Raw genomic sequence first — 27,325 nt, forward strand, 5'->3', positions numbered from 1 at the left:
TGGCGTTCTGGATTAAACACTTCCTGAATTCTTTATGAAGTAGCGCACATATATTCAAACTGTGGAAAAACCTTCACTGGTCATCACATTTTATGCCCTAGCACTGTGTGCGAATTATATATTTCGTGTGCACGTTTACCTTCGGAAGACAGACCCTGTATATTCACTCCTTTGGATGCCAAGAAGCTCAGACAAGCGTCAATGTTTTCAACCTGCAACAGACAGAAGAATAAAATAAATACAAAATGCAACACGAGTAAATACTTGCACGTCAATTGAATATTTTAACGCGCACAATGTCCAGCGGAAGTAATCAAATCGTAAACAATTTCTTACAATTCCACTACTTAAAGGTTAGCCTTCTCGTGCCATGTCAGACATGGGGATTATTTGACTATACTGCATCACGCTGGTCAATGTGGGCCGGTGAAGGTGGGGGAGGGAACGCAGGACCGATTTGGATATCGCTCGCCACTGATGTGAACCGTGAATGGGCATACAACTTGGCTCCCCCGGTTCAAAGTGAAGCATGCTAACCACTGCGCCACCGCCCTTTTCCCCAAGTGAAGAAATAGCTCGGAGGATATTACAGAATGCAGCTGGATAATGTTCTAAGGAACACACGCTTCGTGAATCCGTCACATGAATAAAATGTGGCAAAAAAACAGGTGCGCAATAAGCAAAACTGATTTCCATGGCATCCTCACATCGGCAATAATACATCGCAACGAATGTGGATTTAGGCTCCATTTAGGAAGGCAAACAAACCGTTTCAAATCGGAGATTACTGCGGTTTGCGCTTGGGCAACGAAGCACATCGCTTATGAGGCACAAAGAAACAATTTTCACCAGCAGCAAAACTCCTCGAAATTAAATGAGTGTGCATACGATGCACACTCATTAATTATTATTATGAACAACAACCAATTAATTGCACATGATAGAGTTTCATTATTCATGCTGTACAAGTCTACAGAGTGGAATTGTTGTGCTGTGGAGAATATCAGCGCTGTCAAGTATACGGGCCTTTGCCTGAAACATCACCTACTATATATTTTTATATTTTAAGAGCGTATTGTTGACAGATTCGCTGAGTTGGTTTGTTAATTGTGTTCGTGCACCACCGCCAATGAAAATAATCTGCTGATGAATTTGTTCCAAAGTCCAGGGTGGTCCAGATGACCCCCCAATTAATTAACCCCTAACCTGTTTTTGCTTTAAATTTTCACGTTATTTTTAAATACATCTTACTTAAAACATATTAAGTTATAGAGATTTAAATGAAAGCGCGTCACAGGACATCTGGACCACCCGGTAAGAATGATCCCCACGTTTTGTTCGTATGGCCGGTAGGGGTCACGCGTGAGCTATTGCCAGATGTGCGTGGACAGAGAGGCAGGAACGGGATGCGACTGTCGTGTATTGATTGGACACATCACACTGGACTTGCAACCCAAGAGGTCGCCAGTTCGTTTGATTTATCAGCACGAGAGTCAAAACACTTGGGCACGCTTCTTAAATGTCTAGCCTCTGTCCATCCAGCAGCATAAATGCGTGCACCACAGTATGATAAGGTAGAGTGTGGGTACTCCCACCTATTCGCAAGATGCGAAGACAGCGTGGAAGAGTAGGCCAAAACACTCTCTATGAGCTTCTTCTAGCGGAGGTCTTTCTAGCAACAGTGGTGTGAGCAAGCAATTGTAGGCGCTGCACCTTATCCATTTTATTATTCTGACAAATGCTCAACAAAACTGCATCGCCCCAATGTTGTCCTGTAAATTGTATACAACATCAATAAAGTAAAGGTCGTAACATCATTTTACAATGTCTCCCCAGGATGATCGTGCCGCCAAATATGAATTCACATTGATCAGCGGAGGGCAGACGGAGAGAGAGAGAGTGCGTGGCAGTGGAATTGCTAAAGGTCCCTGGCACGCAAGCTCTGGGCAGGGTTGGCTGGGCACGTGGTTCCTTGTGACGTTGCCTCGCACGTTTATTTTGAAACTGTGAAAGAAATTTAAAAAAACCCCAAGGGCAAAACGTTGGGTTGGGTCAAATTTGGGGGTGGGGAGAGGAGGGAGCAACAGCTGCACACAAACCAACCCGCACCGCCACCCCCACAAGCTTGGACGTGGCCTCGCCTCGACGCGCAAAGCAAAGCAGAGGAAGACGGACGGGAGGAAAAGCAAGACGCACGATCCCACTGGCGGCAATGCTGCCCTGTTTATACAACGGGGTCCGCAAGTGGCCTGTAATTCTTCAGTGCGCGGTGGATCAAGGGGAAAAGCCATACAGTACAATGCCCCCGAGGACTTGTTTCAGACGTTACAAAGCCTTCGAATGTTTTCACTGAAATCCCCTTTCATTTTAACTTTTACCGTGTGATGTCTGCGATGTCAAAAATGGCAATAAAGGAATAACGCTGGTTTATGATCAAACAAATGCTTTTAATGTCCAGAGATTAGCTTCTAAATCGAGGGGCGAATGGGTTTTTTCTCTCTCGAGTGACAACTTAGTAGGTGAAATTGCACTGCAATGTGCACACAATTTGGCATTCTGGCACAGCTTACCCATTTAAAAATTGCACGCAAAGTTGGCTTCGTAATATTTGTTTTAAACTTTGAGGTGAATATGCTACACATATAGTCTCATACGGGTTATATAACATTCAATACACCTTAAACAATCCATTGTATTGACTTAAAGCTTCCGTGACTGTAGGAATTCATAGTCTTTGTGTCTTTCGGTAAAGTCATGTAGATAGAACAATACAATAATAAAAATGAAAATAAAGTGAATAAAAGATAAAAATATCACGACGTTTCGATCGCAACAGAAGCAATCGTTTTATTGTTCTATCTACGTGAATTTACCGAAAGACCCAAATAATATGAATCCATTGTATTCTTACATAAATTGGATAAGGGGCATATCGACAGCAGTAAAGGCACATACATTTACTGGCAAAAGAGGTCCCAGTTTGCACATCAATTTGTATGCAAGACTTCAGCAATTTAACAATCATGAGATGAATGACAACCTGTCTCATAACAAAACAATACCAAGGAGTGGAAATTGTAGTATCCATATCATACTTAAACTCTGGTGGCACTGCACATTTAATACAATAACACTCGTCACAGTGGCATAAGAACAAAACACCCGAGTTGGCAAGCAGACGTGAAGTCTACAAGTTTAAAATAAAACACTTTGCATTGAAACGTGAAGTGATTTACACACTCAAATAATGCAACCTTCCACTGAAAATAAATACAATAAGATTGAAACTGAAATGCGCCTGTCGCATTAATCACTGATGAATAAGCAAGGGGACAAACAGCAAATGGATGGGGTGGTATTTATGCTCCTTATCTGAGCAATGCTGTGCTGATGACTAACTGTCGATTTTCCACAACATCCAATTACAAAGAATGGACCTGATGAGTCACACATTTCCTTATCCTCTTGGGAGTAAAGCAACCTCAGCCACAACTTTACAGAACGAGTAATTATACATAAGAAGTATTGGGCATTATTTAAGCATGCTCTAAAAAAAATCCTTCCGATTTATAATCTCCTCCAGTATTTAATAAGCGAGTCGAACTTGCTTAGGCCTTCCTTTACTGTGTAAGCTTTTGTGTGTGTCTGGGGGGGCGGGTATTGGTAAATAATCCGCATAAGTGTTACAGTATATTGGTCGTGCAGGACGTAAGATGAATAACACCCGGTTCAGGGAACAATCAAAGAAACGGTAAAAATGGCCAAACAAACGTTGGTACATGGCTGGCAGGAGGCGGAGGAGGAGGGGTATGTGGTTGACTTTGACAATGTCCAAGTATTATGCAATGTTCATCATTTTTGGCTCAAGACTAAAGCACTCCCGAGCCAAATATGATGCAGAGAAGCCCGTGTAACTTCAACCGAGCCGACAGCTACAGCCCGAGCATCACAGCTCGGAGAACGGATTGTTCAGAAATAAATGTAACGTGAAGTTAAACCTGCTACATTAGTCACACCGCTTCCGCTAACACCAAGATGTATACGAACCCACTTCTGAAATTACGAATATCCTTGAACAACGTTTGGATGTTTCACGGCACACTCATGAAACGTGACATAATTGATAATTTTAATGTAATGAATTACTTTAACTTCCGGTTCACGTGGCTGGCAGATTGCCTCATTATATAAACCAACACCAATACCCCGCCATACGCCACTAAGTGACGGTGGAGTCACCACGGCGCCTGTGCCAGGCTAGGTGCACTTTGAGGCCACCACGTGAAGTGTCGAAGGCTCGCTGCTGGCAGGAGGTCTCGGGACAGACCTAGCAGGTGCTATGGGTTGGCTGACTGAGATGACCGGTAGATGCACCACCAGCTGTACCCCCCCCCCCCCCCACTGTGCCACTTTGCTTCATTTTATCCGCCCGGTGCTCCACTAATTGTTGTGAGCGTCGCTCCTCTGCTGGAGGACGACTGCCTCCAACTGTCCAGTAGCGGCGTCCTTTAGGAGCCTCCTCCACAGAGGCTGATCTTGACACCGTTGGTACCAGTCGTCGGCATCTAAACACTCCTCGAATCATCGTCATCATCGATACTATAATGGAGCAAGTGCGAGTTTGTCTCTGGCTGTCCGGATTTTTGTTTAAAAGCCCATTTTTTTGAGCGCGTAACATTTGCATGTACGCGAAATTACAGTACTTATGCTGAAGTTATTTCGCGCCGTGATAATCATGGAACTATTGATCTTATGTATTTTTAAATGTCAGTAAAAATGTTTAATTAAAACTTGAGGAAACATTCCATTCGGGTTTCCGACAGTTCGTTTTGCCACGCACGTTGACTACGTCGATGGTACGACCCAACTCACAACACGTCTGAACAGCGATGTTTCTGCGGTGCAGCGAGCCGGTGGGTTTTATTTTCGAGAGGTAAAGTCACTTAAGCAGAGGAAGGAAGAAGACAAGGTGAGAACAATTTATTTGGAATATTTTTTTTTTAATTTGCGTCAATTTTGGTAAAAATGTTCAGTACTGTCAACTTAGCACTCTTACGCTAGGGAACTGTTTTGTGACACTGTTATCGCATTAAGAATGGTTAATAAGTTGTTTTTTTAAATACAAAACACCTTCACGGTAATGTACATTCATTTCTTACTGAGAGTAGTTTAGATTGTACTAATTATCATTCATAGGTTCGAATTGAAGTCCGAAGGCCCCCAAATCCTCTGCAGGACCTAAGAGATGAGGGCCTGTAAGGGCACCGAAATCTTCTCAGTATTATTAATAACCGCGACAACACAATATAATTATGGCGGTTGACAACTTATAAACGAATCACGATAGAAATGGATAATGATGATGTAACATTATCACGTACACGTTAACTTCCGTTTACCCTGCTTGGCTAAGGTCTGGGGTCAGGATATGCAATCACTTGCTGAGCACCACCCTGGTGATCGCCTCATGATACTGGGTGTAATTTTAAACGAAACGTATATTAATAGTCACAATTATGCACCGGTTGCCTTTCAGCGTATTGCTTTGCTGAAAACAACATCGACTGGCATGTTTTGTTCATATGAACCTCATGGTAGTACCCCGGCTCTCGCATAATGTCCGTGATGCAGTCATTTTTAGTCTGTTGATGGTCGGCGATGCGGCAATCGACTCATCTCGACGAGCTGTACAATATGCACCACTACGGTGTGTACGAGCGTTCAGGGTTTCAGCGCAATCGTCCTCGCTGCGTTTTGACATCGCGGAGTAGCACTGATTTTGGAATGATTGGTACCCCAGTCACGGAGTTAAGTACACCCCTGGAAAAAATAGTGTCCCAGAAATAACATATTTAATTTCCTCGGCATTTTTGTATTATTTGATACCCCAGGGTACCGCCATGAGGATCACGTAACAACTGGATTTGTTGGACTGTGTCAGGTAGCAGGAGGGTGTCCAACACCAATTGGCTTTATACTTCTTGCACGATCTAACCTAGAAAATAGTTATTAAACCTCATACAATCTCTTGAAGACCTGGATGAACCTATGAAAGAGGTCCTGTGACCATCTATTGGGGTGGGTTTTTATTTTTACATCGGAGCCAATTTTGGCCAAGTTACTGCCAAAATATGGTCTCTCTTACCAAAAATTGTCACAGTATCTTTTCTGTTTGCCAAACTATGGAATGCAGATCGACATGCCCTTTGACACGTAGGTCGTTGTAGATAATGTACCTGGCAACAAATTACCCGGGTGGCTAGGAGTGGAGCTTAACTGATGGCTATGGAGATGAGCTTGCGATTGCTATATACAGTATTGTAATCTGGACACTCTCGCCTTTTAAAGGCATGTAAGCCCACGTTTGACCATATCAGACCCCTGACAACACTTGTGATTGCAGTTGCCATGACCAACCCCCCAACTTGTACTGCAACCTTGCATGATTTTAGCTTTCCCCAGCTGGAAACCACACTGCAGCCAATCATACCCAATAGACAATTCAAAAAATCCCTTTGAAGTTGCAACAAACTCTTAAGTAATGAAGTGTAGCTGAGGTTATAAAATACTGTACCGGCGTTTGCCAGTGAATATCACTTTGTATATTCCGAGAAATAACCCTGCTCATAGAAATAGCCTTTTTGTAAGTGTGAAAAATAATCAGAGCTCACAAGATCGGTATGAAATACGCCACATTCCGGCCAAGGTAAATTGTATATAAGAATACTAGGTGATATGATGATTAAATACGGTAAAAGAAGACAACTTTATCAAACTAAAAGAAAATTTAGTGTGATTTTGAGCATGTAAAATAACACAACCCAATGCGAAAAAAATACATAAAAGATACCCATTGTAGAAACTATATACACACACACAGAAGGGTGTTGTCCTTGAAGTGTCAAGGTTTTTACAGGACTCAACCTGAGGTCTAGCTACTGCCCACTTTAACAGCCTTCCTACTCTCTGTGCAGGACAATTAATTTTATTACGCCGTACACTACGCTGCATAGACATCAATACAAGCACACCGATATGTACCGAAATCATCCATTCTCATTGCACTTCAAACGAGCAACACATTCAAGTTGAATTTTCACTGTACTCACCTTTTTTTCTCTCTCTCTCTCTCTCTACTGCACTCGCTTAGCATTTCCTCCGAATGTCAATTGAGCAGGGCTGATGGAAAACATCCTGTTCCCACGCATTTGGCCTTATTTAGGTTTTACAAAGCGAAACGGAACTCCGTCCTGCCATCTCGCCAAAAGCAACAAGGCCATACCTAGCGTTCCGCTCAAAACTTCCTGTTTAAGGCGAAATATTTGGGCGGATGACTTTTAGTGCTGACTCACACCGTAAATCCGCAGCTGTCACAATAAACACTAAACAGTGGGAATTAAAATAACGGAATCCCCTTTTTTATAGGATTTCTTTAAATTCAAGATTGTTTTTTTCTTATTCTAACTTTTAAACGGTAAAATACTTTTTCTAAATTCCTTCTTCAAATAAACAGTCTGGAGATTCAAAGTGTAATAAATTGCGTTTGCTTTTAGGTGACACATTCAGGGAGTCGAATGCAAGATTTATAAGAGAAACAATAAATATGGAGCTTTCAGACAATTCACCCTTTCGTGGACATTTCGAAACTGGCACGACGCAGATCACACACGAGTGTGTCTGCTACAACAGGGAAATAATGATAATAATTACAATAATAATAATACAAGCAATATTGATGGTTTTGAAGGTGATTGTTTATCAAGATAGTTTCAAAACACCATGGTGAATCAAGGTAGAAAAAAACGTAGCCTAATATGTTCAAATAAATACGACACTACAGCACCTTGTAAAAGAGAATATGGTATGGTATTGAAAGGTGTTGGCCTATACTGCCCGAGTCAACGTTATGTTGTTATGTACACTTTACTGCACACAATGTGCACCTAATACAATAATAATGATATTAAGGTTAACATTTGCATTAATTAGTGTACGCACAACGTTTACTTGCAACACACACTGGTGTTTACATGTGTTACATTAAAAAAAGTAAAATATTTACCTCGGAACCATTTTTTTTATAAGTGCAAGTGACAATACGTGAAGAAATTGTAAATTAAATTTGCTCACAGCTGCTCTGGGATTTGCTCTGGTACTGTATATGAAAAAGATAAATGCTGTAAATCTATCTTGTCCTCCATGGAGCCCACGCTGAAAATTGTATTATCTTTATTTAAGTCATAATTTGGGTAATGGATATGCTGGTTATTGATAGATTATGCGAAAGCCTAAATTAAATACAGGAACGTGTCAGAGGAATACTAATCTAATTCCCAATTAGGAACGACGGAGTGCTTATTTACGCGTTCAATTTTGTGCAAGATAGCTCTAATAATTGATTTCAAATCGCATCACTCACGCGATTAATTATAAAAGACAACCATCAATATCGAGACATCTGATCAAACAAGCTGAGCTCGAGATGCATTATATTCCACCTTAAAAGTGATCAAGGCTCTACGACCAATTATGGGCAAAATAGCATCGCATTAAGGGCTGCTTTGAACATCAAAGACAGGAAATGACCTCTGGTGAGCACCTTGTATGTTATAAACACGTTGATTGGTAGTGACAGGTGGCATGTTCCTCGGACTCGATTTGGCGAGGCTAGATTAGCTTGCAAAGGAGCAACATTCACACTGACAGCTCTTCACAAAACCACATCTCACGTGAAAAGCTGCGGCTCAGCTGCTTCATTACCGCATTGCCGGGTGATGAACACGTGACAAACGATTTGCCTAATCCTAACCCTGCCAATCCGAAACATGGCAATCGTTAGGATTCGCTACAGATGTATTATTGTGTGGTGCACGTAACGAGGGTCTTGTTATCAGAAAAATAACATTACTCTAGTGTTATTGGTGGAAAATAAGGGTGTGAATAATGCGTAGATTGGTCGATTCTATATGGATGCTGAAGCTCACGATTCAAGCATTGAATTACGTGTGTAAGAATCAATGTTTTTTTAATTTGTATATGCTGTATGTAACAGGTCCACGTCACACCTTCAGTCAGGAGAGGTTGCTACATTTACCACAATGTAAAAAAAAATCCATTCCTGAATCAAATCACAAACCTAAATTATGTAAATTAATTGAATGAAAGTGGTTATACATCATTTGATGGGAAAATATGCGTTTTAATCACGAGGAGATGATATCTTCCTCCTAAGTGCCTCATACATATGTTTGTTGGTATGTTTGTTGTTTGCCAAACATAATTTACATGATTATTTTACAACCTACGTACGTGGTTTTCAATCATTTGTGCAGTACATCCTGTTGATCTAAGCCCATGGTCACAACCGCTAAGTGCAAATTGCAGCGTACTTCCACGACTAGCCCACAGACCACGCTGGCGATTATCAAAAGCAGTTGTCGCTTGAATTTTGACTTAAAACTTTCGTGACTGCAGGAATTCATATTCTTGGTTCTTTCGGTAAAGTCACGTAAATAGAAAATAAAAAGAAAGTAAAAAAAAAAACCACGGCGTTTCGATCGCAACACAAGCGGTCTTCATGTGTTGTGATCGAAACGTCGTGGGTTTTTTTAAATTTTATTTTTATTTTCAATCTACGTGACTTTATCAAAAGAACCAAGAACACAGTTGTCACTTGATTTTGCTTAGATGACGGTCTGCGGAACTCTCTCTGTGGGGAAAATGAGGTGACAGAAGAAATGGAAATCTCTGCAGTGAAGCAGAAAGTCTGTATTTCCGGCCAAACGAAGAAGGAATAACAAGTATAACCCGCAAAAACAAAGTTTTTCACTATAAATCCTTTATATGCGTGGCGGCTAGAGTCCTCTCATCCTCTGGCTTGAGATGGCTAGCCACCTATGGGTCAGATGATTGTCTGCCAGTATTAAGCAATTGGTAATTAAATATTTAATTTGTTTTCCCTAAACAGTGTAAAATTTTCACGAACATTAATTGTCTCGCACAACGAGTCTGTGTGCAAAATGTCAGCTCGATTGGATCACGGGAAGTGGGTTAAAAAACGACCGAAAGATTTGCACGGTCGTAAGCAAGCAAGCAAGTGAACTTAATGTAAAGGATTTAAAAAGCAACTGATGATATTCAAGCAGGAGGAAATTGACACCAGTGCGTTAGCACATCATCATTATTTATATATATGTATAGTTCAATTACCCTATTAGTTGGAAGCCAAATTTTGTTTCTTTGGTGACCTAATAGCGAGGTGGTAGACACTAGAAAGTGCTTAACTCTGCTGCGCTCACATTTAACTCAACAAACATGTAAAAGCAAAGGTAGTCATTTTGGGATCACTACTGTTACAAGGCCTACAGTGCAGCCACAGATATACAACAATCACATATCCGCTCTGACCAATTAACTGCAGTGTAGTGTTTGTGTATGGGGTAGCTGTGTAGATGTTCACATATCCAACCATTTCACTAAAATCGCCTATACCTCAGTCCTCAGCGGGTCGGATATGCGACGTTATGCTGTACACAGTTGACGTGGGTTTGTTTTAAAATGGTACATTTAGTGCATCTTGCTTTAGAAGATGCCTTCTCTGTTAGATTTTCTGATTGCTGATGTGAGCTCTTTCGAGACCGTGGTGGTATTTGGTTTTGTAACACAGTTCAAACGTAGAAATTGATCAAATAAGGCAGAAGACAATAACCGTGACAATCTAAAAATAATCGGACGAAAACAAATCCTAGTCATGCTAAATTCTCTAGGAATTCAAAAGCAATGTTTAATTTCCTTTTATAATTATGAGAAGCACTTATGAAATCCCTACATGGTTCTTAAATAGTCCTCAGCAGGCATCTCTGCTATGCAACCAGTTGTGGTGCCTTAGATACTTCAAATATTTCTCCTGCTTTGCCTTCTCAAGTTTATTTCTGAAAAGAAACACTCAATGGGTAAACAGACGTGCGTGAACTGCGGTGGAATGGCAATCTGTAAAACTGCAGGACAAAAATACCCCAGGAAATGTTCACAGCACCGTAACCAGCGGAGAGAATCAAGTTGCTGGCAGACTCAGCGAAAGCTGAGTGATTTGAAAACAGCTGGTTTATACTCAAAAGAGCTAAGCAATCAAGACAATTCCTTTAACGGTCATATGCTGTGTTAATCTACACTTACACCAACATAATTATGCAAGTTTTAGGCTGAAAGGCATCGATTTACGTTGATAAACGTCTTCGGCATCCAATTACAGTACTGCGGGCATATATAGCCAGCTATTAGAAGTATGAAAGTTATTTCCAGTTCGTTACTGTATATTTAAAAAAAAAACGTACTGTAAAATAAAAAAAGGTTTAAATCTACACTATCAAACGAAAGAATGTAAGTGTCAAAATATCACAATCTGTTATTATAAACCTTCGGAGACATTCAAACATAAACCAACACATTCTCAAAATTCTCAAAGCATCAAGTTGAATTCATAGCTCAGATAAAACACCCACTCCGCACATACCTTCACGACTGAAGCTTGCAAATGCAAATCGTTAGTTCCCCTAATCGGGAAATAAACGCTGCGACAAACACTTTCTCCGTCTCTTCTGACAGCTTGCTGCAGCAGAGTTGAGCCTTGCTGCTATGTCGAAGACCCGTTATTCCTACTCATTTCAAAGGGATCTGGGTTTTTTTCCCCGTGTCTGAATGCACGCTGCCAGGCCCAGAGATGCTTTAGCTTCCAGCCAATAAAGTTTTGGAGGTAAAGTTGTACGCCTGGTGGACTTTCCGACAAAGTTGCCGTTGGGAGCCTAATTCCAGAAATGCATTCCAGGCTGTGTCTTGGTCGCTCCGTTACAAAGTATTACAAAGCTGAATGTGAGCATTGTATGATAAATGCACACTTATTCTGCGATGTCCTCAATAAGGATTTATCCCAATAAAAAATGCACTGCTTTTCGTATTGAAGCAGATCATTGCCAGCGTGTCCCTGATGGGAAGTGCATTTCCCACACACAGTAAAGACAGAGAGCATTATTCACATTTTCCAGATTCAACTTTTTCTGCCGATTCCTTCAAACAGAGACATGCACATTGGCACTTACCCCATAGCCAAAGAGCTTCCTCTATAGTCTATACTGTCAGGGAAATTCAGGTGGATTAACTCACCATCTGAGCCTGGCTCCTTGGGCAGCCGTTGATGTTTTCAATCTTCTCATTGGCTAAAAAAGGAAAATGACAAGGTTGCATTTAATCGACCAAGTGGTTTATGTGGAAAAGAAAAAAAATAGTTTTTTTAGTAGCTGACTGTATTATTTATTTACTTAGTAAACATCCGTTCTGGGGCTGTTCAAATATCAAGCGCTGTTCGTTCAATTTTTAGTTCCACATAACATTAATCGCATCTCTAGGGATCGTCTAGGGTAGCCTTCATTGCATTCAGCTTCCAATTGTTGCCTGCGGCACACAGGAGCATTTAGCTGTAACAGGCTCCATGTGCACCGGCAGAAATAGCCACACTTTAGCACTTTTTCTCTGGCTGACCTTATTATTAGGGGCGAGTTAATGAAATAAATAAAGCACACACAGCCCCTGTGGCTCCCCTCCCCTCCGTCTGACAAAAGGAGTTGCGTGTGAATGTGAGCCACCCCATCGCTGTCTCTCCATTCCTCCCCCTCAAACAAAACCCCTCCCTAACAAAACCCCTCCCTAGCTCCTTTGGCGTCCTCCAACCCAAGCCCGGACTCCCACCTCGCGCGTTTTGCCACCCATCCAAGCCGCCGCTTTTCTGGCGAACGTTTGCCGAGCGTAAGTTTCCCAATCCCCCCCCCCCCCCCCCCAGCGCTCACACCATCTGACTGGCCAGGTTGGGCTGCGTTGCTTTTTTTGAGTGGAGAGACGTTGAGAGATCAAGGAAACCCACAGGTCACTAACGCACTTCTCTTTTCCACCCCCTAACGCTGTTGCTGCTGCAACACCACAATTGCCTTCTGCCAAATTGTGATTTTTTTTTTCGAGTGGCCAGTAAAAGGCCAACTTTTTTAAACTGCTTGAATTTTTTCTTTGATTTTGATATTCATAATGTATCCCTTATGTTCGCCCCCGCATGACTAATATTGACTGCCAAATCCAGCCCATTACAAAAACCAACATCATTGACCCCCGGCATACTTTTACATGTGAATTTATGATTTATTTTATAACTTACATGAACGTAGAAGGGGAAATATATATATATATACCAATAATGAATGCTTGCTCTCAGCTAGACTTGGTTTAATTCTGTGGGAAAAGTACTGTTTTACATTAACGATACATATATTTTTGCAATAATATTCTTTATAGCTAATATTTTCATTTCATATACAGAAGTTAACTGTTTCTCTGAATTACATAAATGAAGTCCTCATGTATCTAAAATGAAGTATAGCTGTTTTTGTGGCCTCAAAGTTCGATAAAGTAAATGTGTATGCAATACAGTAGCATGCACGCAATAATAACAATGACAGATTAGTCCAATACCTGTTTATCATACAACACCCGGGCACAGGTGTGGTGGTGCAACCAACACAAGAATACCCTGTATAACCTTTAAAACATTGGTGGTTTCAAGTGCTGTTTGCGAGAATCTATAGAAGCTCTGACAGCAAGAGGGGGCAGTGTGGGTAGCAATACGCAGAGCCACCGTTCTCTTTCCAGCGCAGATGTTTACACATTGCACCAGGTCCTGATATTTAAAGCATAATCAAGTGGAGGCACAGCTCAAGTTCTGATAGCACGGTGGCGAGATGCTAACTTACACACCTGGTATAGAGGAGGTTGTGGGTTCGATCCAAAAGCCTTACGATGCCCGTATATTTTCTAGCGTGCATGTTCTCCACATTTAGAAACATGCGTTTAGAGTATTTGGCTGCTGTACATTTCCACATGATAAGCCACTTCGTTGAACTATCGCTTGTGGCCAGATTGCTTATGAAAAATAACTGCATAGCTCAGTGGGATTTTACCTCGTAAAATAAAAAAATATATAGTTTAGTTTAATCCTCCACTGATGTTGGCTGTGGCTGGGTATCGAAATCAGGTAGCCAGGGTTGCAGTGCAGCACACTTGGCACAATGAAACCAGACCCCCAACAAAACACTAAACATGCGTCGAAAAAAAAATAACAGATGAGTGCTTACACATAATCAGAGATAAACATGAAGGGACTTTGGGGGAGACAACATGGTAAGCACGGTGTACATTGTTCACGAAACAAGACAAGTTTCCAAAAGTTGTGGGTTTTGTCGGTTATTTATTTAACTCCTTTAAAGAAGTAAACGTGTGTGTGCGTGCCTGAGGAAGAATACTTGGACATGATCAGTACACCTGCCAAAAATTCAGCAAGCTATTATGTAACCATGCACCCTGCTCTTCTTCTGTGAAGTTCAATCCTGAGTGCACATTACTTACAGTGGTAAATGCACACTTAAAAAGTGTTGTGGTTAGCGATAAAAACTATCCTGAAAGATCAAAACCCTAACACTTGACCACGGCACTGGTGAACATCGAGGCCTGCATTTGGTGTGATTGCTAGGATATCTATAAAGATTTACATTCATCACGTAATTTTAAATACTGAAACGGCATCTCAAAGCGCTTCAAACCGCAGACGAGAAATACAAAACACCGTTGCTCGAAGTTGTCCCAAAATCACGCGACAGCCAGATTCACCGCCTGATGAAGCTTGTTGTAATTACTGGCGAAACGTCGTACTCAGATTGTAAATGTTGTGGCTTGGCTTTCCAACACACCGGTGTAGTGCTGTACTAGTGACGAATTGGCACGTTCTGTTTACGTGACAACCCTTACTAGTTGGCTGTGTCGGGTGGTGGCGGATTTTAACGACACATTTATATATTTACACGATTTAACCCCCCCAAAAAAACTCTATTATGGATGATATTGTTCGTGAAAGCCTACGTGTTAAACTGATCAGGCGACAGATCTACGACGAAGCAGCCCACACACAAAACAGGGGAACAAGAGCCATCAAAGTTCAGCGAACGGTTAGAGTCAACATGTTGTCTGTCACGGCAGACAGGCTTAACGTCAACCTCCCACAGAATGCCGTGACAGACGATGTTACGTAGCCCTAGAGAGCCAGGACTGGGTAACAAAGCAGCCAACACTTACCCACAACTTGGATAATCTCCGCCAGCAAAACACCATCACTGACGTCTTGTTGAAGGTCTCGGATCAGTCGCTTGTGACCCGACTTTGCCAAGTAGTGGTTGGCCCAGTCGGTGTAGATCTGCAACCGAGATATGAAACAAGAGGGAGGTGGAAACGTGAATAAAAGTCAAAGTAAACAATGTCTCCATGGCTTTGCATTCCACATTTTTTGCGTACCTCTAATGCGTCCGTCAGTCAGCTCCACGCTTGCCATCGCGAATGTGTGCGTGGGTGTGTATTAAGTCACGAAAGCGAGCTATTATATGTCATATAAACAAACTTGGACTACGCATTTTGTAAGACCACCAGTGTGTACCCTCATCCACTGCACCAGCGTAATAGAGCTGTTGTGAAGTTCTCCGTCAAACATCAGATGACGCCGACGCATGCGAGCACATAAGCAGCGCAAATATAAATCAACTCGAAAAATCGAGGCTACACGAATGGCAGTTAAAACAACACTCAAACTATGACATAAAAAAAATATATACACCTGCAAAAAAAAAACTTCAAACAGCACCGAATTTGTACTTGGAAACAAAATGCAAAGTCAAAGTCCATCCACCCCCCCCCCAGGGACCAGAGTGCTCGCGTGAGAGTTCCTCGATCCCTGGCGGCAACTTGCCGAGAATGAAGCGACACAACGAGGAGCCAGCAGCCCACCGGCAAGCCTGCGGCAGGGCACGGCGTGTACGGGGCACGGGAGGCGGGTCAGGAAGCTTGCGAGGCAACAAGAGACAGCAGCGCCATCCACCCCACCCCACTCCACCACCACGGCAGGGAGTCTCCCGCCGGCTGACAAGGGATAGGGCTGGCTGGGGGCGCGGCTCACCTTATAGGATTACAGCCAACTGTGGCGACTTCAATAAAAAAAATGTCACTTTAAGATGACCTTAGGATTGTAGATTTGAAGCTTTCGTGACTGCAACGATTCATACTCTTAGTTCTTTCGGTAAAGTCACGTAGGTAAAAAATGAAATTAAAATTAATAAAATGATGCAGCAAATCTGGCTGTGACGGTCCCACCTGATGACGGAGACTTGTGTTGCCTCCGAAACGTCGTGATTTTTATTTAATTTTTATTAATTTTAATTTCAGTTTTACCTACGTGACTTTACCGAAAGAACTAAGAGTATGACCTTAGGACCCAATATTGGAAAGAGAGTGGGTCCTTGCCTGTAGGATTTGGCAGTTCACCGGCATTGATTCGGGCAAGCTTGACTGCTTATGAGACACTTCATGTCTCATCGTGCCGTGGTGGCGAGATGTTGACTACTTAGCCTGGTATGCAGAAGATCGTTGGTTTGATCACGACCCTGACGCCTGCTGCTGTATATTTGGAGTTTGTGTATCTCTCTGGCCATGGTCGTGTGGATTTTTCTCCGGGTCCTCCGATTTTCCCTCCACATTTTTAAATAGTTTAGTCCTGAATCACTGCTGCTGAAATTATGCACTCCTACTAGATGACCTTGTGGCTGATGGGTCATGAAAAAACACGTTTTATTTTTCTGTGGAGAGATGGCTATATACATATACGAGAAATAGGTATATTGTCTGTTTATTTATCGTGTAAAGATGTTATCTCACTTGTTTGAATGAATGCTGAAATACATGCATGTATGTTATTTGGGGGGGAGTGGTTGATGTAGCTTCTAAATGATTAATTTTGCTTTCTTTGCAGTAGAATATTGCGGAAAATCTGTTTAGTTCACTAAAGTTAATGTCAATAAAGTAAATGAACACATGTATATGGACCACCCTTGCACCAAGACAACCAAGTAAAATATTTCAATCAAGAAAATACAGAACTATGCACAGTATTGTATTCATGGAAGGTTCATAAACGTATGCCACAAATACGTGATTTAACATAACCGGTATTACTGTTATTTATCGACTCATATTTACCAGCATGAAGTATTGCAGTAATTCTGCATTGCTCGACAAACAACCTGTGTTTATGTATTTATATGAAGACGTGGAGGGGTGGGGGTGAGGGGTTTGGACAATGGTTTGTGCACTCCTCTATGAGCCAAGTGTCCCGAGTTCGCTTTCTGGCCACGGCTCACAGCGTGGTATCTGAACCTGTCCTGGGCCCCTTCTTCATCAACCCATAGGCACGCAACGGTGGCGAGATGCTAATTAACTCACCTGGTAGGCAGGAGGGCATAGGGTCGATCCCGACCCTGACGATGCCAACTGTATACTTGGGAGTTTGCGTGTCTCTCTCCCCGTGGTCGCGTGGATTTTTCTCTGGGTGCTCTAGTTTTATCCATCCACATTTCGAATCAACACGCGTTTAGAGTATTTGGCTGCAATAAATTTCCACGCGATAAGCCACTTTGTTGAGCTATCATTTGTGGGCCAGGTCGTTTCTGAAAAAGAGCTGTATAGCTAGCTCAGTGGGCCTTACCTGGTGAAATAAAAAGTTTAGTGTATATCATTTACCAGCATGAAATATGGTCAAACACCCCCTCCATGCTCCAGCAGTCGATTGTAAAAGGGGTGTACGTAATTTTTTATGAGATGTGCCAAATTTTGTGGGCGTTGAGGAGGCAAAGTCATATACACACAAACGACTTGACAAACTGGTTTTCTCAGTAACGACAATTTTATACTTGCAGACATGCGGCACGCATTTACATTTATCATCTCTATTTGGAAGGAAATGTCAGCCACATTGCCATGATGACCATCAACTCTAATACACACACTGTTTACAAATGATTTATCGTAATCCGTTGGACCATTACATTAAACCAGAGTCATATGGGTTTTTTTTATAATCAAAACGTCTAAATTCCTGTTTATGGAAAATAAAGTCAGCAGACTCAAGTGTAAATGCTTTGTGTTTGCTTAGGTGTTGAACGTTTTTGCATTAGTTTGCTTCACTTTTTCCGCTCAGCCACCAGGGTGCCACACGACAATTAGTTCGGCTTTGGCAACGCTGTGCTTCCAATGTGCCAACTTTTGAAGGTAGCCGTTTCATATGTACAACACAACGGCGAATCGCCAAAAAAAAAAGTGCCGTTGTTTTTTTTTTAACCGCCACATAAAATAATTCCATGAATAACCGATTTTGAAATCCGTTGTGACTAAACAGCAACAGCTGTTCAGTTTTAAATTGTTTCTTTCTGGCAATTCAATAGGGTCCCTCCGAGTCATCTTGTTAACATCCATGACTCAACCAAGCCACCCCTTCCATCATAACAAACATACCACTCAGCAATTCATTTCAAATGCATTCTTCGTGGTATATCACTAAATGGTGACCTTTCAACGTTTTTTTTTATCTTGTGCACAATTCATCTCCTGTGAGTCAAGAAATCACTGAAGGGAAAACACTGAATAATGATGCCTGAATACTTGCCTGTGTGTGCATGCGTGTATATATATATAAACGTGTTCATTCCATATTTACATCAACAGCAAATTTCCACAACATCCGGGGGGGTTCTTGTCTTTGTCTGTGTTATTATTATCATCACTGCTAAGGAGAGCCTAAGTCTCATATATCTCTTTAGGGTAGATGCTGCCAAGTTTTTGCAGAAGAGGCGATGATTGCGATGTGTTTTCCAATTTTGTATTTTGCATGTGCGTGTCCATTTGTGTGCGTATTTTTGTCAGAGGGCGACTGGAGGCTCCAGTCGCCCAACAACAACGGAGGGCAGAGGAGCGACACAACAACGAGCGGAGTGCCGGGCGGATAAAATACAGCAAGATGGCACAGTCAGGGGCAGAGCTGGTGCATCTGCCAGTCATCTCAGTCAGTCAACCCACAGCACCTGGGTCTGTCCCCTGACTCCTGTCACCGAGCCTTCGACACTCTACGTGGCCTCAAAGTGCACCTTGCCTGGCACAGGCGTCGTGGTGACGTCACTGCCACTTAGTTGCGAGTGGCGGGTGTTGTTGTATTTTTGTTATGTGTGTGTGCACATTAACGTGAACTGGGTGGTCACTGTTTACAAGGCAGGTTACAAGCAGGGAACGGCAGGATGTGACACCCACTCCTTAGCTTTATATATATCAACTCTTTGAAGTCTGAGTAATAACATTGAAATATCATATCTTTAAAAAATCTATGAACTCTCTGAGGCTTTAGTTATAAACCTTATGTATCGCATATCTTTGAAAGGCTGCTTCTACTCTCAACATATTTTGTGTTTAAGTTACATTCCTAAAGAACTCGAGTTTTGCATGCACTTTAAAGAGTCATGAAAATGTTTGCGATGAATGTATTAAATTTCTGTTTTAACAATTAAGCTTTAATCTAAATTAAAAAAATAACTTCATGACCGATGAGTTCACTTCACTTAACCGACTAAACGATGACAGCAGGTTTATCGCTTCCAGCATTAAAGCATTTATTGCACGTGTACGCGATGGAAATTCATCTGCAATATAAAAATGTACTGTTTTCCAACATGTCTGGCAGATGGCTTTCCCATCCCATCACAATGTATTACCCATTGCTGATGTGTCAGCCATCGAGCCGTGCTCAGTCCGTGCCACCAGCCCCCCCCCAAAACCGTGTGTCCCACTTTTGACTCTTCCCCAGTCGGCCTCTTCGCGCGTGGGCACGAGCCACTTTAAAAAAAGAATCGCAAAGGCACACGACTTAAACAACGGTCGTTGAAGACCCCAGCAACGGCAGGAGCACATACACCTCCCCCCCCCCCCCCCCCCCGGACAGCTCAACATTTCATGAGGCCCTCTTGGGACAAAGTGTGCTCGCCCTCGCTCAGATCATTGCTCGCCCACATTTCCACAAGTGTTCTGCCATGTAAGAAAAAGAAAATCAAAGATACCTTCCTCACCGCCCCCCTCTCCGCCTCCCCAGCTTTAAATCACACCAAGCCTATTTTTAGGAGCCTGGTAAAATGTAAGTAGTCTATATGGACTGAGCTGTTAAACTATCCTTTGCGAGATCTCAATGGACGAGTGTCCTCATTTAACCTGATGTAAAAAGGGGTGTTTATTAAAATCATTACCCCTTTAAGCTTGACATTGTATTAATATGACCTTCAACATTATGTAATTCTACTTTAAAGTGATGTACACGGAATAGAGAGATCCATCCTTAAATGTTACATACACTATTCTGTTTATACAATTGTCAGGAAATATTCGGTTTAAAGTTGATCTTGACAATATCGTTTTCAAATGCCGAGAAAAAAATTCCAAACCTACGGTAAATATGTTTCCGGATTGTACCGTCGTGTGTTTTTTTTGGCACGATGAATGAATTCCTGAAGAAGCCCCCAGAACGTGGAGATAAAACGTCGGACATCGTATCGAATGACAACGTAAGCACACCGGTGACCCTAAGCAGTAATGTAGCGTATATTCCAACCATCCAAAATCGAGCAACTGGCCAAGTCAGTGGACGGAAGGTTGTAGCAGTCACACTGCCCAGGACTATATATAGGACCAAACATTTGTCCAAACCTAAGGTGTTACTACAGCTGTTTGAGATACCGTGGTGACACTGTTCTTGTATTTTGACCAAAGATAGTCACTCTACCGTTACATTCACAAGCACAAGTTTATATCCATTATAGACTGACAAGCAGCATGCAGTCATAAAGTAAGCAAACGTTTGTTACCATTGTTTTTTCTCCTGGTCGAAAAGGCAACACATGGTAAAGGAGCACACACTCTGTGGGGATCTTCTACAGATTAATCTAAACTTAGCAATGCAACCACTTTCAATGCTGAAAAATGCACAGTTATTATAATAATGAAAACACGACATGATAACAGGCAGCAGTGGCAATAGCACACCAGCCATGCCACTAGATGGCAGCATTATTGTCTTTTAACAAAATTTTAACAAAAATGTTCAACAACAAAAAGAGCAAAGTTATATAAAGCAGTAATCTCTGTAAAGATGAAAATGTAAATGGAGTATAAGACACTTTCGGGGCAAAATGTATCCATACTTTTGTATTTGCGTTGCTATTACATAGTTACTGTTGTACTAAAAATCGAGGGGCTAAGTTTACTCCATAGTTCGACTGTTGCTTACCGTGTCATCCCATACGGTTTAGCCCGAATTATTGGACAGGGAAATTGAGTTTTCAGGTCCATATGGCGTACAGACGTTTCAATACGGCCAAATAAAAAAAAGTATTATTGTTGTACATTTACAACATGAGTGTGTGCATCCACATATCAAGCACGCAGCCGTATCAGCGTGCAAGATCATAGTAGCATGATAAGTAGCATCATTGACACCAATTATCAAAATTAATACATTAAACAGTTTTTGCTCAGTAACATCAATTCTCACTGAGACCTCCTTTACCAGTGGCAAAATATAGTAATAGGTTTTTACCCTTTCAACTGGTACAAAAACTGACACCTTTATACAAGGCATCATGTTTGCAATAACCACAACACAAGCAGTCAAAATGCAAACAAAAAGAAACAACTCTGATGATGAAGGTGTCAGTCTGAATTGGCCTGTAATAAGGTAGGCAGCACGGATAATGGATTGACAGGTATGCTATTGGGAGTTTTTGGCATTGACACTCTTTATCCTAATTTGTAGGTATCCTTAACACGGACCGGTGTGGTTTAAGCGACTTAGAAGCGAACTACAGTTCTCAAAGACAACAACAGCTTTCCATCGCTTTGCTTGCCAATGATTACCACTGCTCTCTTTGTAGGGATATTATCATCTTTGCTTTGTAGAAAAATGCATTATCACGCTCCACCTTTACTTAAGCAAAACATTGGCATCCTTTTTTTGCTACTGCGTAAAATTTGTGCTGTAGTTTTTTTTTTATAAACTACGACAGTATACTGGCCACTGAATGTCCATGTCACAGCCAAACATCACACGAGCTTGTGGCTGAATATGGAGATACAGATGTACTTATGTATGATCTTAACAAATCTCTGAACAAATATATAAGCAACTAATTGCGGGAGAAACCAAACTTGATCAATGATGATGAAATGTTTCAAACAGTTTCAAATTACAAATGACAACAATCATCGTATAAATGTACATCATAAACTGTGTGCCAAAATAAAACATAATAAAATAATTCTCACGACGTTTCGGCCACAACGCAAGCAGCCGTCCTCAGGTGGAGAACAGGTCTGTCAAGTAGACAGAGTCTGAATGGCACGCTCCAGGCAAGTAGTCCGGACTCTGTCTACTTGACGAACCTGTTCTCCACCTGAGGACGGCTGCTTGCGTTGTGGCCGAAAAGTCGTGAGAATTATTTTATTATGTTTTATTATTTTATTACTTCCCTTCTACGTGACTTTACCGAAAGAACCAAGAAGATGAATCCCTGCAGTCACGAAAGCTTTGAATCGAAATGTGTGCCAAAACACAACATTATTTAAGTGTGAAAAAGCAGCATACAAGCAAACTGACATTTGTCACCATTAATTTGGCAGTTTCGCCTTGCTCGGCTCTGCTAATTGGACTCTCGAGAAATTGAAGAAGGGAATGATAATTTCTCAAGAAGTCAATACTGTAATCTCCTAATCAGCACTCAACCCACGCTGCAATAAAACTTTACTCTGTATATGTATAAGCATATGCTACAGACCTAACTATTTAGGTTGTGCCAAATTTTTTTTTTGTATCATATTGAATTTAAACTTCAAAAATGCCTATGAAGTAGAATTGTATTTCACGAGGTATTTGTTCACCTGCAATTCCAATATGAGAAATATGCTACAATTTAAAATGTTCAACATGAGAAATATGAAGTAGCGTACTTTGAAATATATTACATTACAACTTCATTACATATCACAATGCATGTTATCCCCCTTAATTATGCAGCAAAACATGTTCGCATCTGTGTAGGAGGCGACACAATCTCCCAACAGAAGCATTTTTCTTCCTTGCATGCTATCATTTATTGAAATGCTTTCAAGTTTAGAATTCTGACCACCTTTCGGGAGCAGACAATTACAGCTCGGATCTGGATTTTCCTTCACGGCCAACAATTGCAAACCGCAGCTGCAAACATCTCGGTTTCAAGGTAATCAGGCTCCCTTCAGAGGCAGCACTGCCACCGTATTATATCACCACCCGACTACACGGAGCACGCGAACCTGAGCGCCCATTCATTCATTGACTCCTCGTCCCATTCATTCGCGCGTGCGTCTAACTTTTGTACGTTTGTACGTTTGAGCGAATCGAATTCTGAGGCCTCGGAGGCACTGAAATTTCAGGAGCTCAAAGGGCACCTCCGCGTGCCCGTTATCCAACGCTGCGGCTAATAACCAATAGCGGAAAAAACAAAGACGGCTAGGGTGGCATTGCTTAAACGTGCGATCAAGAACTCCGCACGTTAAAAATGTACACACGTATCATATGAGGGTGGCAACGGTTGTACGGGTGTTAATCTCTAGCTTTAATGCTCGTCTCATACCCTCCACAGCACTCTGCCAAGCATACAACATATTAATAGCATTCGTGTCGGTTACGGAAAGGAAAATAACCGGTTTACGATATGAGAAGTTTATCGACTTGACAGTATCCGCAGTATTGTAGAACAATCCACAAAACAATCATTCTTGCATTGTCAAAATGCATACTTTATAAAAGTAAAAGCACTATGCAGATAACGTTTATCACAAGAGCAAGATAAAATACACACATTGTACTGACCCTTGTGAAGTGGCTGCGAGACAGAACTAGTGTGCCTTGCCCCTGGATACGTAAATCCATGACTTGGACCAAGTCCAGTTGTCCCCAGAGATTCTCCGGGATAACGCGTGGAATGAGACGTATTTGGTGCGTGCTCCCTCTGTGCCACAGCTGACGTGCGCATACCAGACTATCCACAGAGCTCTAGATTTAGCATTGAGTCCCCCTATACCTCACAGCCCTTCTTCAGCACTTGTGCTGCCCCACTTCCTCATGCCAGGCAATCCGCGCTGGCAGGAGTTAGCGAGAGCGTTGGGCATTCTTTACGCTAGCGAACACTTCATTGCTGTGTGCCCAGCAATTAAAACATGGCAAACTCAATCACAGGGCTCTGGAAAGTCTGCCGCCGTGTCTGCTCGTGAAACATGTTCAAAAAGAACTATAATCAATTAGTTGGTATGGCTGCTTGGGGACAAATCTGAAGCGCAGCTGAAGTTTTTAACGGGTAAGCGTAATGGCTGGGTGTCGCCAAGTGACGGTCACCAAAGCCCAGCATCTGAACAAATAGTCCCAGCAAATTGATGGAAAGAGAGTCGATATCCAGAACACAGTCAATACCTCATTCTTTTCAAGGTCCCTATTGAGTCTCAGTAAAGTTTCACGCCGGAGTTGTGAAATTGCATTATCATAATAGAATAATAAAAATAAAACATAATCAAATATGATTTCTTTTTATTATTTTATAATTTCCCTTCTACGTGAACCAAGAAGATGAATCCCTGCAGTCACGAAAGCTTTAAATCGAAAATGCATTACCATACTCAAAGTAATACAAAAAAATCAGAGACACATTTATTTCATGGATTAAAAAAATGAGATTTCAAAAAAATCTATTTTCATAGTATGTCTAAAAATTGTGGGTAGAAAATATCGTATTCTTTACGATTTTTCTTTAAACATGACATTAATCATGCATTTTGAATTAATTAAACTGTAATATTAACTTAAAGTTGAACACACTCTGTGTATACTTTATATTATTTGGGTCTTGGTAAAGTCACTTAGATAGAACAATAAAATAATACAAATAAAAAGAAAGTGAATAAAACATAAAAAATACTAAAACTTTTTTTAATTCACTTTATTTTCATGTTTATTACTTTATTGTTCTATCTACGTGACTTTACCGAAAGAACCAAATAATATGAATTCCTGCAGTCACGAAAGCTTTAAGTCAGGATTTATACTTTATATTGACATGTATAAACAGCATTTGTACAAGTACTGTGTCATAAATGACAATTTTTTTAACCAGATAACAGCCCATGTCTATTGAGGTTCCCAAAATTAAATAAAATACATCAATATAATACATAGGCATAGAAAGTGTAAAACACAAAGAAAATACATAATATTTAGTGAAAATATATCATTCATATACATCACACATGTTAGACATCATGTTAAATAAATACAATCATACGTATTTAAACATGAAATACAGCATGGATATACTTCATAAGTTTATGATGACTCACTATTTTCAAATTACACTGCTCTTCCGTATTGACAAATTTGTCGGATGGCAATTGTTTTCGCCTCCTGCCCAGCACCCAAATAGAACGGTCGTCATAGATGCAACACACTACAGGCAGTCCGAGAACCCTGCACACTGCGAAAATGCCATTCTATATTCAGCACCAGCACGCGTACATTGAGAGAAATAATATTTGGAATACTGACCGCTACGTCGTGTTCAAGCAGGTCCTGCCCAGCCATAAATACTAGTCTCTCCTTATGCTCGCGCACACCCTCACACGAGAGCACTGCTGCACATCAACTGGCCGTGCGCGCTCCGTCCTCGTCTGCTAAGTTCGCAATCTTTTCCATGTTGCACCGCAGGCCCCCTCCCAAAAAAAAGCCAGCCGTTCCACGTGGCTTCTCTCATCAATTGTCGTGAAATACCCCGAGATGAATTCATCCTCCCACAGGGCCAGGGATCAGGGGGGCCGTCTGTGCTCTTTTGATGGCAGCCGATGGAACGTCAAATTTGGAGATATTTTGAGCGTTTAAATTGGCTTCCCAGTCCCCTGGTCACCGGATGCTTGCTTGCTTGCTTGCATTCATTCAGCTTCACGAGACATAATGAGCAACAAAAACTAACAATGCCGAGCAGACGCAAATACCAAACATTTCTTTTATCGCTCTCCTCCTTTCTAAAATATTATGCTTGAAACAAGAAAGGTTGCTATAACACAGGGTGCAACATTAAAGTCGAACCAATCATTTTGTTCCCTTTAACTGTCCTGGCAGAATATACACTCGCGTGTATTTTTTTTGTAAGAAAACTAAAAATTCCATCAAAGCAACACAAGGATCTCCTAGTTAGGGCACGTGTGTTACCATCAGCGATTGTCAAACATTCCGCAGTGCTGAGATGTTGTTCAACAAATTAAAACATTTCAGCCAGAGACACAAGCAATGCCAACAGCATCGTTTTTGTCATCTCAACATACACTGACATTACTATGTCACACTTTGACAAGATTCCAGTTGGTCACGATACCATGGACACAACTTAAAATGGGTACACATTGTTTTTGCCAAACAATTGCACAATTAGTTCATGATATTATTAAGACTTATTTTTGGTACATTCAATTCTTGCCGTGCCAAAGTTGTTCAACATTGCTGCTACAACTTATAAGACTTTCAAACTATGATATTGTACCTCTGCAAAGGACTGATTAGGAAATATGCATTATTATTGTTGCATTGTACTTTATCTACAGGTATCGTATCGTTAACTCAAGCAGACGAATTAATAATAATGCGTTATTTACCCAGGAGAGCCTCACAAAGTCTTCAGATTATATTTCAGAAGGACCTTGCAGCATTGGGATGAGTGTTTAGCAGCCTCCAGACATACGAGGGGGGATGATACTCAGCACCGCAGCCACCACTCTCTGTTGACCACCTCGCACCAGGGCATGGTGCGTCCAATTCTGGTGGCCATCCACCCACGTACCAACCAGACTCAGCTCCTGCTTAACTGTTAAACTTCCAACATTGGGTGCATTTAGGGTGATTTTGTCGTAGACAAGACACTGTAACAAACGACCGAGCGTGAGGAATGCCGGCGAATTGCACTGGCACAAAGACTCGAAAGGCAAAACGAACCTGAAACGCAGCCGCACGTGCCGATGATGCTGCTCCAGAATGAACGTGACGAAAGCACACGTAAGCAAGTGCCTTTGATGCCGATGTGTTCGTGCTTGCCAAGGCGTTGACAGAAATCATGCTTAACCTCTCTCGCTGGCCAAGAAGGCTGAGCTTTTAATAAAAAAAATAAACAACAGTCGGCTTATAGGCAACTCACCCCCATTACTGTACCTGTCTAAGATTTCTGCCTTATAGGAGCGAAAGCGAATCTTGTCAGCCTGAGAGCGATTATAGTAAAGTGCTGTCGATTCTGTTTTTCAACACATACCTTTTGGC

The 27,325-nt window shown here is 41.6% G+C and overlaps 1 protein-coding gene and 1 long non-coding RNA gene across 3 annotated transcripts in view; one reads left to right on the top strand and one right to left on the bottom strand.

Annotated features, from left to right (window-relative positions):
* The window catches only part of LOC133350270 (uncharacterized), an 80,742-nt gene that overhangs the window by 15,188 nt on the left and 38,229 nt on the right, over window positions 1-27,325 (bottom strand). For both annotated transcript variants that reach the window (XM_061564444.1, XM_061564443.1), the window contains exons 2-4: window positions 15,166-15,283; window positions 12,160-12,212; window positions 140-212 (exon numbers count right to left, since the gene is read on the bottom strand). In XM_061564444.1, coding sequence (XP_061420428.1) covers window positions 140-212; window positions 12,160-12,212; window positions 15,166-15,283 — 244 coding nt within the window. The remainder of the gene's footprint in view (window positions 1-139; window positions 213-12,159; window positions 12,213-15,165; window positions 15,284-27,325) is intronic.
* Window positions 4,655-19,587, top strand: LOC133350271 (uncharacterized). The gene is made up of 3 exons (XR_009756034.1): window positions 4,655-4,969; window positions 12,704-12,798; window positions 18,832-19,587. It is a non-coding gene; the product is annotated as an uncharacterized LOC133350271 (long non-coding RNA).

Source organism: Lethenteron reissneri, chromosome 33 (genome assembly GCF_015708825.2).
Source record: "Lethenteron reissneri isolate LAM-NWPU_2019-01 chromosome 33, ASM1570882v1, whole genome shotgun sequence".
Classification (NCBI taxonomy): domain Eukaryota; kingdom Metazoa; phylum Chordata; class Hyperoartia; order Petromyzontiformes; family Petromyzontidae; genus Lethenteron; species Lethenteron reissneri.